The sequence below is a fragment of the Fundulus heteroclitus genome, chromosome 22 (assembly GCF_011125445.2).
Source record: "Fundulus heteroclitus isolate FHET01 chromosome 22, MU-UCD_Fhet_4.1, whole genome shotgun sequence".
NCBI lineage: Eukaryota > Metazoa > Chordata > Actinopteri > Cyprinodontiformes > Fundulidae > Fundulus > Fundulus heteroclitus.
Genome location: NC_046382.1, coordinates 20133694 through 20148400, shown reverse-complemented (window position 1 = coordinate 20148400; position 14707 = coordinate 20133694). Strand labels below are relative to the sequence as shown.

Here is a 14707-nt window from a genome sequence, read left to right as displayed (position 1 = left end):
AAGCTAGAATCATGGTCAAAACAATCAAAGTCGGGTCCAGATACAGAAGGCCGATGAGATATTCAGTGAGGGCAAGGCATGCAGGGAATCCAACACAAGAAAAACTAATCAGAACCAGGGATGCACACTAATGCTGGAAAGCAACTCACTCAAGACTTAAAGACAATCTGGCATAGAATGGCTGTGGATGTCTGGTATTTAAAGGTGCGGAACAGGTGGAAATAGTGGATGTAATCAGGGGTAAAGGAAGAGTCCAAGGCAAAGCTCATTCCAATTGATGGAGTGGAGCCGAGCAGAGAATAGAAAACAGCCAACCCATAGAAATAACTTAATGCAAGACAACATTAGTTGCAAGCTAGACAATAAGTGGACTTTGATTATTTTTGTAGCTTTTGACAAGACTCTTTTTAGGATTTGACTAAATGTTTAATATGTCTGGATTCTGTGTTGCTACCTACATGCTTTGAGTTATTCCAGAGAGATTTGTTATAAGTTTTCTGTCTCTTCTGCTTCCTCGTGTTACGTTACATGTGCCCATGTCTCCTTGTGTCCATTTTTAGCAATCATTTCCCCTGTGTTACCTTGTAGTGTTCAACAGTGTTGGTCCCTCTGCCTCTGATCCCCTTCACAGCATTGTTACACTAATGTAGTAATAATAATTGTAATTCACACTCACCTGTGCCAACAGTCACACGCCTCAGTATTTACACTACCGATTTGATTTCAGTCATTCCCAGATCCACCTTACCATCATCCCTCATTATAAAATATATAAAGAAAAAACACAGTTTATGTCTTTCGTAACCCTTTTCACTTTATCCTGCCTAACACTATATTGTTAACGTTATTTGCAACACAAATCAACCCTGTACTTTTATCACAATACACCAGCTGTATTTATTTAGGACTTTAATCACCCACAGGACCAAAGTGCTGTACACAGAATAAATGGAGCAGTAGTTGCCTGATACAATGATAAACATAATAAAATCAATGACCTGAAAATAATTAAAACAGCTCTGTATTAAAAATAATAAAACAGTCATAGATTCAATCAGAAAGAACATATAAAACAAAAATATACCAAGAAAAGAAGGGATTCAAAACAGGTAGGGAAGAAGCTTGTCTGGTGTCCCAGAGGAAGGTCATTCCAAAATTAATTAGTTGCCTGTCGTGATTCTTGGGTGTTTGTGTTAGTTATTCTGTTTTTTTTTTCCTGTGATTCCTTCCTGTGTGCCACCTTGTGTCCCACTCATTCAGTTCACCTGCGTCAGCTCATTGTCCCTCATGTCACTCACCTCTTTTCCCCGTTATTTAAGCTCCCGTTGTTCCTTGGTTCTCTGCTGAATTCTGTTGGGCACCCTGTTGTTGTCACCATAAAAAGAAGTTTCAATTAAGTTTCAATTAATTATTAAAGCTACCACTATTCATTATGGCACTGTGTCCCTCTTTTCTGCACTTTGGTCCTGCCAACAACCCGTCAGTCATGACACTGCATGTTCTCCTCTGAGCTTATGCCCTGTCTTCGGCACACTTAGGAGCAGCGGATAAGCTTACTTAAAGGGAATGAGGGGGTGTACAGATAGCACAGGGAAAGGCCATTAAGAGCTTTAAAAGTGAATAAAAGAATTATAAAACAAATCCGAATATTTACAGGTAAATCTGGTCAAACCTTTGTGTGCAACAGCATTCTGTTTCCTCTGAAGCTGAGAGAAACATGAATCACTAATTTCTATATAAAGAGTATAGCAGTAATCCAACCTAGTGATAACCAACATGTGGATTACTGTTTTAAAGTGCAGCTAAGTGAGAATTGGGTTTACTCAGCTGCCTCAAATTAGAAAAAAAAACATGGATTGACAACTACTGTGATGTGATTTTCTAAATTTTGTCCACCATCAACTCTGACCCTAACATTTGGGCATGACTTAATTTTTTTGTTTTTTTAAGAAACAATAGACTGAATGTTTTGTATTCGGTTTCAACACCACTTCAGATCTCAGTGCTTTGAATTTTAATCTCAAGAACACTGTTTAAAATTCGGGGGTAGTAATTTGAAATAGTAGATGTAAAAATCAAACTGACTCTGTGGTCAGGGACAAACTATGATTCAGTCACATCTTTTGTTGCATCTTTTGGCCAACACTAAGCCTTTTTTAAATCACCCTGATCCGGAGAAGGCCATTCATCCTTTCATTAGCTTCAGACTCGATTATTGTAATACTCTCTTCGTCTGTGTCACCCAATCAAGCAGAAATCGCCTTCAGCTTGTCCAGAATAGCGTCATTTATCTTTAAACCTCCTTAGCTATCTGTGCTCATATTCACAAAGATTCTCAGAGTCCTCTAAGAGAGCTCCTAGCATAGCATAAAAACTCCAACCTAGGAGTCTTAGGTTAAAGGTGCGTTCGCATTGAATTCAATGTGTCAGGCCGAGCAACAGATTTACATGATGGGGATGCACAGGTGCCTCACAGGAGCGAAGCTACGAAAAGCGACACCACGCAAAGCTAAAGAGGCAATTGTAGCGACACAAAACTCATAATTTTGTCAACTAAATCAAAGCCAGAGTGACACGACACCTGCGATGGATGTGAAGCGACAGTTGCTGGAGTTGAAAAGCTGAACTTTTGTGTCTTGTCGTGCTGCGACCATTGAGGAACTAGATGGGGCTGTGACTTGGAGTTAGCGACTGCAGCAGAGACGAAGCATGTTTTCATTCAGCATGGAAGAAGAACTGATTGTGATGTTCTGCGGTCAGCCTGAGTTGTATGACTCAACCAATTATTAGTACCCCAGACAAGTCCAGAATTGACTAAGCCTGGAGAAGACTGAGTGAGGAGACTGGAGTGGCAGTTAAGTGAAAATTTAATGGAGATTGTGTATAAACACATTTTATACACAATATATCTATATTGAACAATCAACATCTGATCACAACTCCACTTAACATTCAATTTTCTTGCTTGAAACTAAAATTCTGATTCAACTTCAAATCAAATTCCTCAATAAACCCATTCAAAGTGTGTTTTATTAATTAATTTATTGAATGAAAAGGATCAAACGGAAAAAAAAAATCTGGTATTTTTTTTTACAGTCAAATATTCTTTGTCTTTTCTGGTGTTCTTTGCTGTGCTTGCTACTAAATATCTTATTTGAGTCTTTGAAAATAAGGGGCTTGAGTATGCATCTACAATCGTAACATGTATTTCCCTCAGAATTGATCCTACTTTTCAAAATCCTGCTACCACTGTTTTGAACAAACTCATTTGAATTCATACTGCCTAGAGGTCAGTGCAAATTGCAGAAGTGCACCTTCAAACTCTGTTGGTTCCAGTCCAAGAAGCCCTGGATCTGTCCAGTTTTGCAGATTGGCATTCTCCTAAGTGCCTTACCCACCAAAGCAGGTGTGCAATTTAGATAGTGGAAAGAGCAGTGTTTCCTCCATCAGGCAGACAGGAAAAGGGATAGAGAAGACAACTGTTGATACCTCCTTGCTCAATGTCAGACTGACTTAATCCTGGTAAAGCGAACTCAGACCTGTTCTTTGGTGAAACTTCCATCCTCAAATGTTTCTACCTATGTGCATCCTGGGATTCACATAGGCATAATATCTCTGTGTGCATAGGAAGATGGGAAGAATACTGAGTATGATTATTTAGGACCCAAACATTGAGATAAGGAACTGGATATGCATGCTGATAGCTTATTTTAATTGTAAATGAACAAAATAAACCATCACACAAGGGTGGTGGTGCCAATAGGTGCGCTGATACTGACTAAGAAAATCAGGAACCACTTAAGCCGGGGCACTTCATTACTAGAATGCGTCCAAGTAAGTTAATGGGAAGACGAGAGACAGCTGTAGGTTGTACAAGGAGCTGAGACACTGAGGGACGGTACCAGATATTTCAAGGAACACAGAAAAATAGATACCAGCAAAACATGGTAAAACACTAGTAGAAATGGAAACTTTGATTTATATCAATTGCGTTGGGCCTCTAAATATATTTAGATGAAACACCATGGGCCATTTTCAGTGTTGATTTCTGAAAGAGAAAAGAAGATGTGATTCAATAATCCAATCCAATCCACTTTATTTATATAGCACATTTAACAACAACAAACATTTCCAATGTGCTGTACATAACAATAAATAAATAAATAAATAAACTAAAAAGGACACAGAGAACCACACAACTATGCAGTGTTAAAAGCCAAAGAATAAAATTCAAAGGCTCTCTGGTGTTTCTTACCACATTGTTTGGTCACAACAATCCATCAGTCAAAACCAAATTGCTTCTTTCACTTTGGAACTGTTCACTGATGGTTTCTGTTTAGAGCTTTCAATATTAATTATTTTCAATTACAATTTGTCCTCAAAAAGGGAAAAAAAAAGCCATTGACTTCAGGGATGAGGACTCTTAAACACTAAAGACTAGAGTTACGTACTTCAGTTCTCACACCCAATTCTTATTTCATGTAATTAGAAGTAAGGTAAGCATAGATAATTTCACTAAATTATTAATGTTGTTGCCTCTGAGTTGAGGCTAATACATTCTCTGCATGTATTAGCCGGGATGTATGTGGACCCTGGACTCTTAGCACATGGCAACCTGTCTACTATAGCATCAAAGTAATGACTATTTGGGCGGTTCACTCAAATTGATCTCTGTACTAAATGATTTTGGGTAACTTCAAAACAAAATAAACTTAACTTACATCCAGCATCTTGTTCTCTTGCTGTAAAGATACCTAAATAAGACACTTCTTGGTTGTCAAAAACAATGCACTTTCTTACATTATTTAAAAATTCTATATTTTCTCCTATTCACCTCAAAAATTATTTACATTTTTATGCACAAGGTGCATTGTTCAGATTTGACAACAATGCTTTTATGTGCAGATTTATCACATGGTTTTGTAATAATCTTGCAAAAAAATTAAATTAAGGAGAGGAAATGTCTCTACAACATATATATTGTAATTTAAAGTTACAATAAGGAGGATACAGTTTAAGCGCAAGGTTTAACACTGATGACTCTTCAAATTAAAAGCAGTACTGCTTTCATTCATTCAGAAATGGAAAAGAAAAAAACCTTTTATAATTCATTACTAAAAGCTTTCTTCAAACATATATTTATATTTTAGTGGGGTATATATAATACCAAATTTCATTTTAAAAATATTTAACAGAGGGTATCTGTCAGTTTTGATATTTTGAATAATAACAAGATAATTGTTAAGTAATCATCTGCTAAATTGGATGACCTCAAGTGAATTAAAACCCTAAACAAATGAAGTGTTCTGGGCAGAAATGATATGGATGTTGTGTGGAAATCTTAATTCCAATCATGCAAGGCTGCAATGACCATTTACTGTATGTAAGACCAAAACTGGCAAAAAGCATTGCTGTGTTGGAAATTTGTTAGAGAGAACAACTTAACAGTAGTTTTTGGGTTGTACGAAACTGCCAGTTACAGTTAAATATACATTTGTTAATATCCTAATCCAGTTTCTGTATTGTGATTTCAAGCAAAACGGTATAATTTGTTGTCTTTATATTTTAAGTGCATGACATGTACGACGTTTGAATTACCAACATATTTTTATTTCATTTTTTTCACAGACTATCTCTGTTTCTGTATCAGTTCTGACCCTGAGCTGTATTGCTCAAGACCGTTGGTACGCTATCTGTCACCCGCTTATGTTCAAGAGCACGGCAAAGAGGGCTCGCAAAAGCATTATTGCCATCTGGGTGGTGTCCTGCGTCATCATGATACCGCAGGCCATCGTGATGGAGTGCAGCAGCCTGCTGCCTGAACTCACAAACAAGACCAGCCTGTTCACAGTTTGTGATGAACACTGGGGAGGTAAGTTGTTGTTTCTTTCTCCAGGGAAGATGTAGAATATTTTCTCACCACCTCACTTGTTGCTTAAAATGTGACACAATAATTCAGTAAATCAAATAAAGATCAAGTGTATTTTGATTTGTTGTTATGATGAAATTGGGCCTAGACACACCAGAGCAGGAAGGAATATATGCAGCAAAGTGCTGTAGTGTTTGTACCGTGATAGCTTTGAGCAGAGTTCAGAAAAAAAGGAACAAAGGGTGGCTTTCAAAGGTCTTAGGGTGATCTAGTCACCCTTCTTCTATAATTACTGCCCTCAAAGAAAGAAAGGCTTTTAAACCAATTATCTGCTAAAGTGACTGCAGGAAAGCATTGTATTTATACACCAGAAACCTCTTGTTTCATGTTTCTATAAAAGAGCAAGAAATTACTGATGGCTCCATAAACAGAAAGTTTTTTTTTTCCTGGACTAACATTTCAAAGTCCATATCAAATTCAGTTAATATTTAATTACTTTGAAGTTTTTATTATTGTACTCTAACAATAGAACACAGAGTTGGAAATTATTCTTAACACAATGGCTTATATATGCACCACAATCTGACCACCTCTGCTGTCCAAACGCCTTTTATTAAATTGGTTTTGGCCATAATTGTTCAGCAGCCCAATGTAATTGATCTATTAGAACAATGTTTCTGATTATTTTATCGCTTTGTGTGTTTTTGTTTTCACAGCTGAGATCTACCCAAAAGTCTACCACACTGGCTTCTTCATCGTCACATACTTTGCTCCATTATGTCTGATGGTGTTGGCTTATATTCAGATTTTTCACAAGCTGTGGTGCCAACAGGTGCGTGTTTCAAAACATTTAAAACCATCTATTCCTCACAAGCCTGAAACATATAAAGTGACTTTAACAAAAACATTGACTTTTGACCTGCATTGTAAAACTCCCAGATTCCTCCTTGACCATCTCTATCTGTTGTTGGGGCAAACTTTAGGTAGCTGAACCTCATCATTCGTCAGTGACTCTTTAAAATACTGTACATTTTGGTAAGCAGTTTGGCAACGATTGAAGGTTCAAGGGTTGTGTTAATAACCTCAATTCACCCTAGAGAAGACCTCCAAAATGGCGAAGCAGATGGCAGCCTCTGTACTTCACTCTCTTGTACTTTGCATGTTTTTGTTTGTTTATTCTACTGTCTGTCACCGTTCTGTGGTCACTTTGAGAAGACAGATTACCTAAACATCAGACAATGTAAACTTCATTGAGCTCTTGGTTGACAGCACACTGGTTCTCTAAAGGATTTACCAGAGAGGAGGTAAACAGGCAGACTTGCTTGTGAAACTTTGGCAAAGGAAACCCTGCACATCCTTGCCCTCAATCCACCTGGCCAATGTCCACTCCCTGACTAACAAAATGGCTGAACACCTGCTTCTTGCTCAAAAAGTTTGACGTCTGCTTAACCAAAACCTTTGCTTGCTGAGAAAACCCTAGACTGCAAACTATATACTCGGCACTTCCAGCTGTTTTGAGTCGACAGCAGCATGGAACTCCTGAGCGAAAGGAGAGGAAGTAGAATTTGCTTTTAGATAAACATAGGTTGGTGTACAGATGTCACAGAATTACAGCAGACATTTAGTCATTTTTTTGTTGAACTTCTGTGCAAGGCATGGAATGCCCATCATAAACATCATGTTTGAGCACAAGGTTGTCCATAAGTTCAGCTAATTTCAACGTTTCATGAAGCAAGTTCTAGGAGGAGGGCGAGTGAACAAAAAGCCTTGTTGCCCAGCACAGTCCAAGCAAAAGCAGACAGAAATAAACAGCAAAGTGTGTGAGCAAAATTATACCATTCAACATTTCTAAGTGAGATTGAAAGACAGATATATGCTGGCAGAAGTCCTGGTGATGCCTTGTAAATAAAAGTAAACCAATGGGAATTCCTTCGAGCTGCCACACCTGGCCATCCCACCGTGAATATAAATCACAATGGTGTGTTGACATTTAGCATTCTGTGAAGAACCTCAGATAAGAGAGTCCTAAGACATTGTGACGAAGCAATCACAAACAAAAGATCTCCATAGTCCAACACAGACATAAAAGTTGAGTTACAAACTGCTTTTTAGCAGCATATGAAAAACACAACTTGTTTCCAAAATAAAAACCCAACTTTAATTTCAGCCTTTTTACAAGATTTTCCACATGGGTTTTAAAAGTGAGGGAGCCATCAATAACGATGCCCTGATATTTATATGTGATTTAGTGTCAGATACAGAGCTAGTAGTGATAAGGGGATTGCTTCTCTTAATATGGAAGAAACAGATGAGCTGTTGTGAACAACTGTTTTCTATACCCAAACAATATCAGTAACCCGTTATGTATATTTTTTATCATTAAAAGTAAGATAGCAAATAAACGAAGCCCACAAGTGAAAGGAAATAGGACGAAATATGAAATAAATTATAAAGAGGTCATTATCTTAAGTGGGCTGGTCTGAGGCATGAAACTCCAGGGCTGAAAATGACTCCCACTCCCGCCTTGGGTCTGATCATGGGAAAAGAGCAGCTAACATCTCTACTGACCTCACATACTCTGGACACAAACTGCTTAGACTTTAACCTTCAGGTTATCAATACAGAGCACTATTTGCAAAAACCAGCCGCCACAGTGACAGATTATTTTCCCTGGCTGTCAGTTTGATGAACAATTACATGCATATTTGTACAAATTTAACGATTTTTTTCTCTCTTGTAAAAACACTGCAAATTTACAAAAGAATAATTTTTTTTTACAATCTATATTTTCTTAAAGATGTATATTGTATATTTAAAATGTATTAATTGATAGCAAAATGGATGAATGAATTTCGTTTGTGACGATGTTAGTGTGCAAATCACAACTATCTTATTTGAATTCTGAAAATGAGTTTTTCAACCTAAACTCTTGCTAGCTCTGTTCACCATTCACATTTAGACACTGACCTGGCCACAAAATCAGTGTTAACGGGCATTATTCAACATTGTGCTATATACTGATTAATCTTTCATATCATGTTTTAATTTTTGATTACAATGTGTCTTACTGAATATGTGTTTGTTGTTTTTATCTTTCCATGACTGTTCTTGGAGCACTAGTGTATTTGTTAGCACCGTTGTTTTACGTTGATACTTGGTTCAAACTACTCTCTGAGGAATTAGTGTGGTCTTCCTGTTGATGTGTAGGTTCTGTCCAGGTACACCAAACACACACATGAGGTTGATAGAAGCCTCTAAATGATCTGAGAGTGTGCATAGTTGTTTGTGAAATATGTCTTTGTTAGGGATCAGGGAGATATGCAAGTTGGAGTCGTCATTCACATTCAACCCAAGGCATTGTCTGCCACTTAATTGCCAATCACTGGATGATTTCTGTTTCTTGGTCCATCCGCTGTAACCCAGAGATAAGGCTGTTTGTTTAAATCCCAGTAGAGCAGCTGGTCAATACTTAGACCAGCCAACAACATTGGCATGTTCACAGTAACGTAAATCCTATTTGTTCCCCAGTGTGATGGTCACTTCGGACTTCAGCAAGTTGCCTCATGTCTAGATGCCTAAATGCATTACGTTGCTGCCATATGGTGGATTTGTTATTTATGGTTAATGGTTATTGAAGAGTTGTACCGAATAAAATGGCTGTTGGTGTATTTTGTTAGAGAGTCATACAAGATTAAATATAAAAAGAAACCAACAGGGTTCTGGAATCTTTTTAGATTTTATTGTATCAAAATTAACCACAGTAATTATTATTTTTCACTTGATTACAGTAAAAAAGTTTTAAATGAAAATCCTTTGTAGGCTGTGGCTTTAACTTTTCACTTTATACCCTTTAGTGTTATCAGACCTTTTAATAAAGCTGAGAGAGAGGATTTACATTTTTATAAAGGCACTCATCAGGGAAAGCTAGATGGTGTAGATTACATTGGCAAAAAAGAGACATTTAAAAGTCAATATAACTTTTTTTTTTTGCTGGGCTGAGGTTATCATGGATATGAAAACTTAGCCAGTTTCATGACACCGAAAAGCCACACCTTCCTGGTCTCATAAAGCCAGATATAAATATTGCATATTCTGTTATTTTTTTAATGTTTGTATTATTGGTTTTAAGGCTCTGATATTTGCATATATTCAATAAACAGATTCCAGGAAACACGTCAGTGATTCAGAGGAACTGGAGGACTTTCCGATGCTCGGCTCCGGGTTCAGGATCGGGAGAGTCTGTGAGGGTGAGGACGAGCACAGTTACCGCTGAGATCAAACAAATCAGAGCCAGACGCAAAACAGCTCGCATGCTGATGGTTGTGCTCTTTGTGTTTGCTCTCTGCTACTTACCGATCAGCGTGCTCAATATCATGAAAAGGTAATAATCTCTCCGGCTCTTCCTTTACAGCATCAAAAGGCAATGAAAATGAAGACTAAACCAAAGTAAAAGGGACTTATACATCACAATTATTATTTTGAATAATTTCTCTCTCATCTTTGTGACTGATGCAGGCTTTTGAATACAAGACAGATTTCTTTTTTTCACAATGCAGCACATGCAAAAAAAGAACTCTGTACCTAATCTCATCCTACCTTCTATTCCTCCAGGGTCTTTGGGACCTTTAAGAACACAAACGACAGAGAAACAATATATGCATGGTTCACTTTCTCACACTGGTTAATATACGCCAACAGTGCAGCAAATCCCATCATCTATAATTTTCTGAGTGGTGAGTCTTTCTATCTCCTTTTTCTCTCACAGTTCCTTTATAGGAAGAACAGGTTTATTACTGCCCTCTAGTGAACAATTTTATGTCAACAATACTCATTTTTTCAGAGTACCCCTCCATAGTGTGTCGATAATCAAACTTATGCAGTATTTTATTTATATATTTAGTCTTTTGTTTGTTTTTTTTGTATCCTGACTCTCATACTGACATGATTTCAAGCTATTAACGATGAGCACAGAAACATACGTAGAGTCTCAAGGGGATTATGAAGTTACAATGTCAAAATGTGAACATTTTCAGATTTGTTCATATTACAAGCGCAAACTTCACAAAACAAAAAAAAAAGTGGAAAGAAAAGGACAAATGGCAGTCAAATATATTTTACAAATATGAATCTGAAAGATTCATATTTGTAAAATAATTTATATTTAAAAGATTCAGAGCCCCTCTGAGTCAGTGTTGTGTAAAGTTACCCTTTTCTGTCTTTTTTGGGTATTTCTCTAACAGGTTTGCACATTCATGTATAGAGATAAATTGTTTCCCAATGCTCTTTTAAAAATGTTGCTCAAGCTCAGTCAGATTGGATGTCAAGTGTCTGTTAACATCAGTTTTCAATTCTTAGTTATCACAGCTTATCAATAACATTGAAGTCCAGACGTTGATTGGGCATTTTAACACCTGAATATGCTGTGATCTGGAAAAAAAAATGGACAAATACATAGTTTTGACTGCATGTTTAGCATGAAATATTTTTTTTGGTTTTGCAGCTTCTTGCATGTCTTCCAGGAACACCTTGTAATTAGTTCCATCCATCTTCCCATTACCTCTGACCAGCTTTCTTGCAATGAGAATATATTGGGTGATCAGTCTGTCCTGGGGCAGGGGCTGCCATACAACGGCGCCACCAGGCCCTCTGAGTACCGCCAGCAGGCAATTCTGCCCAAGGACACAACGACTGTGCCAGTCAGAGCAGGGGATTGAACCGGCAACCCAGTGTATACTAGGTCCTAGCGTTAGCTCCATCCAGCCAAAACAGCAAGTCAAATTTAATTAAATAAACTTTTCAGCTTGAACCAGAGCGCTTTGAAATTGTTATAATAATAATAATAATAATAATAATAATAATAATAATAATAATAATCGATAATTGACGCGTTGCAGCTGTAAATTCCCTGAAAAAAGCTAGGATCTGGCGAAAAAAATCTTTTTTTGTTGTTGTCCAGATAAATAAACAAATACAATTAAAATTAAATCATGAACACCGAATTCCTTTCAGAGTACTTGTAAATTATCCCTTAAATAATATAAATAAGAACTTTAAAGCAGATAAAACACCATCACCATTAGCGTCCCAATGGACTGGCTTGCTCAATAAGCAATGAAAAGCCACTGATTTGTCTCCCTAACATAATCTCAGCCTGTGGTGTGACCTTGAGCCAGATTGCCCATATCTAAAACGGCTTGTAATCCAAAATTTTGTTTTCTTGGTAATGTGGCATGCTTCCACCAGAAGACCACCTGGCATGTTTGCTAGATAATTTCCAAAATTAAAATTGGACTAATGATTGCCCTATTGACAGACAGACACTTTAGAAATTGGTGTCTGCAGCTTCTCCAGTTACCATGCCCCTCTTTGCTGCGTCTCTGGTTAGTGCTGTCCTTATCTGGCTTCCTTATCAGTTTAGGTAGATAAAAATGTCTTGTTTGATTAATAATTGTAGCATACCATTTACAATTTCTGATAATGGATTGATTAGTGCTCTCTGTGATGTTTGAAGTTTGGGATATGGTTTTATAAACTAACCCTGTTTTGAGGTTCTCCACAATTTCAACCCCAATGTTTCTGGTGTGCTCCTGCTGTTTTTTCTCAAACAAAATGTTGAGCATTTACAGAGCAGCTGTATTTATACTGAGTTTTATTCACACAGAGATGGACTGTACTTACCCTATTTAAGCAACACATAAAGAGAGACTAGATAGAGACTATCTAGGAGTATCAGTGACGATCTACATATTAAAACTGCTTTTCATGAATGTTTTATTTTTCTTCCATCCTACAGTTATCCACTAACCTGCGTTGATCTATGACATCAAATTAAAATTGTTTTTTTTTTTTGTGACAAAATGTAAAAGAAAAAAAAGGTAGACGGATGTGAATACTTTTGCTATTACAGAGAAAATTAAAAAGCACCAATGTTCATGATCCAATGCATAAGGTAAACTAATTTAGTATTCTTGGCTTTTTTTTTTCAGGTAAGTTCCGTGAAGAGTTTAAATCTGCATTTTCTTGCACTTGGTGCGGGCAACGGCAGGATTACAATATGAGAACGAGGACCACAGCGAACAGAGACAGCCGAAAGTCCATGTCAACTCAAGTTAATAATGCAGACAACCTGTCACGGTTATCAGACCAGATTGTGTAGCCTTTTATTCCAGGTGAGAAGTTCATAGGTCCAATCCCAGGGACATGGGGATCATTGAGGCTCACATGAAGAATGTGCAAACTCATTTTTTTAAAAGGACTTGCTGCTACAAAAGATGAGATATTAAAGAAAAATATGAGATGTTAGGAAAAATAACTCTTTAGAAATGTATTTTTTGAAAAACACACAACATGGATGTCCAGTGTTTATGTATTTCACTACACGCACAGATAACAAGATCTCTTTTCTATCTGTATTACAACTATGTTCACTATACATTTATTTACTGTATAAATATCTTCTGTTTCAGAAAACAATGTATTTATTTGTTTCTGCACTAGAGGAGGAGCTGGTGCTGGACCAAGAGAACTTTAACAGGTTTTGCTTGTAAAAGGCTACAGATGGGACATGAGACTAAATGAAATTATGGAAACAGTATCAGGGTAAAACATGCAAAACTCAAACTACAGCATAAGCGATGGTGAAAAGCTGTAATCCCATATATATATTCCAATATATATATATATATATATATATATATATATATATATAGATATATATATATATATATATATATATATATATATATATATATATATATATATATATATATATATATATATATACAGATCACAGATAATGTCACAGTTCAGAAGGGCCCAGTTCCAGAAAGATAGGAAATGCAAATAAAGAAAATCAAAGGTTCAGAACAGGCAAACAAAAACACTAAATAAAGGGTTGAACTCAAAGAAAATCTCAGGAGCAAACTGCAGCCAGGCAGTCAGAAGGATCTGAAAAAACGGTCAAAGGCATAGCTGCAGACTGGTGGAGAATTGTGTTTTGAGGACAAAACTTATGCAGCCTTCTATGAACTTGTCTTTATTTACCATTAAGAAGATTTCTGTCAGAAAAAAATTCTTAAAAAATATTGTCAAAAAAATCTGACGAATGATGGGTTATCATGTAGCTTTTTGTTTTGTGGAAGATATTTCACATGAACTCAAAACACTGAACTGAACAAAATGAATAGAAATTACATTGATAATTGTTTAATCAATGATATTTATGAATGAAATCACTGCATATGATGAAATGGGGGAAAAAAAGGATGGGAAAAGCATTTGTCAAATACAAAGAATTAGACTTGAAAGGAAAATCAAGTCAAGTCATGTTGTAATCAAAGAAAACAAAGAGGAAAATTAACTTCAATGGACCTGCTTGATTTCTGTTCATTGACTTGTGCTAAACCTGCATTTCTTATCAGCTTGTTAAACTCTCTTTGTTGAGACTAATTGTGATTATATTAATTATTTTTTTTTATTTATTGCTTTATATTTGTTGGGATAATTATACCTCAATGTTAAATCTAAGGTTTAAAAAAATCATATTTTGATTATTAGCTATCTAGATTTTTGATGTTAATGCTTTAAGATTTTGGCATCCATGTAAAGGTTTTTAGTATTTTGAGATTTGTTTATTTAAACACAGATTCTTGTATCTCCTCACTGAGAGTGTATTTTGTTACTTAGTCTGTTATTTTGTGTTGTACTTTGATCTTTTCCTAATGTTTGCAATTTATACAGTGTTATTGTGATTGTCAATTTGCTTTATAGCGTTTTACCTGTTCTTCGTTCAAGTTGATAAGTGTTAAGCTCGCTGATCAATGTGTTTACACAGTATGT

The 14707-nt window shown here is 36.4% G+C and overlaps 1 protein-coding gene across 1 annotated transcript in view; it reads left to right on the top strand.

Annotated features, from left to right (window-relative positions):
* The window catches only part of hcrtr2 (hypocretin (orexin) receptor 2), a 55466-nt gene extending 41918 nt beyond the window's left edge, over nucleotides 1-13548 (top strand). Inside the window, exons 3-8 of the mRNA XM_036126862.1 lie at nucleotides 5629-5872; nucleotides 6586-6701; nucleotides 10030-10250; nucleotides 10481-10602; nucleotides 12856-13038; nucleotides 13336-13548. Coding sequence (XP_035982755.1) covers nucleotides 5629-5872; nucleotides 6586-6701; nucleotides 10030-10250; nucleotides 10481-10602; nucleotides 12856-13025 — 873 coding nt within the window. The 3' untranslated portion in view covers nucleotides 13026-13038; nucleotides 13336-13548. The remainder of the gene's footprint in view (nucleotides 1-5628; nucleotides 5873-6585; nucleotides 6702-10029; nucleotides 10251-10480; nucleotides 10603-12855; nucleotides 13039-13335) is intronic.
* Nucleotides 13549-14707: the final 1159 nt, after the last annotated feature.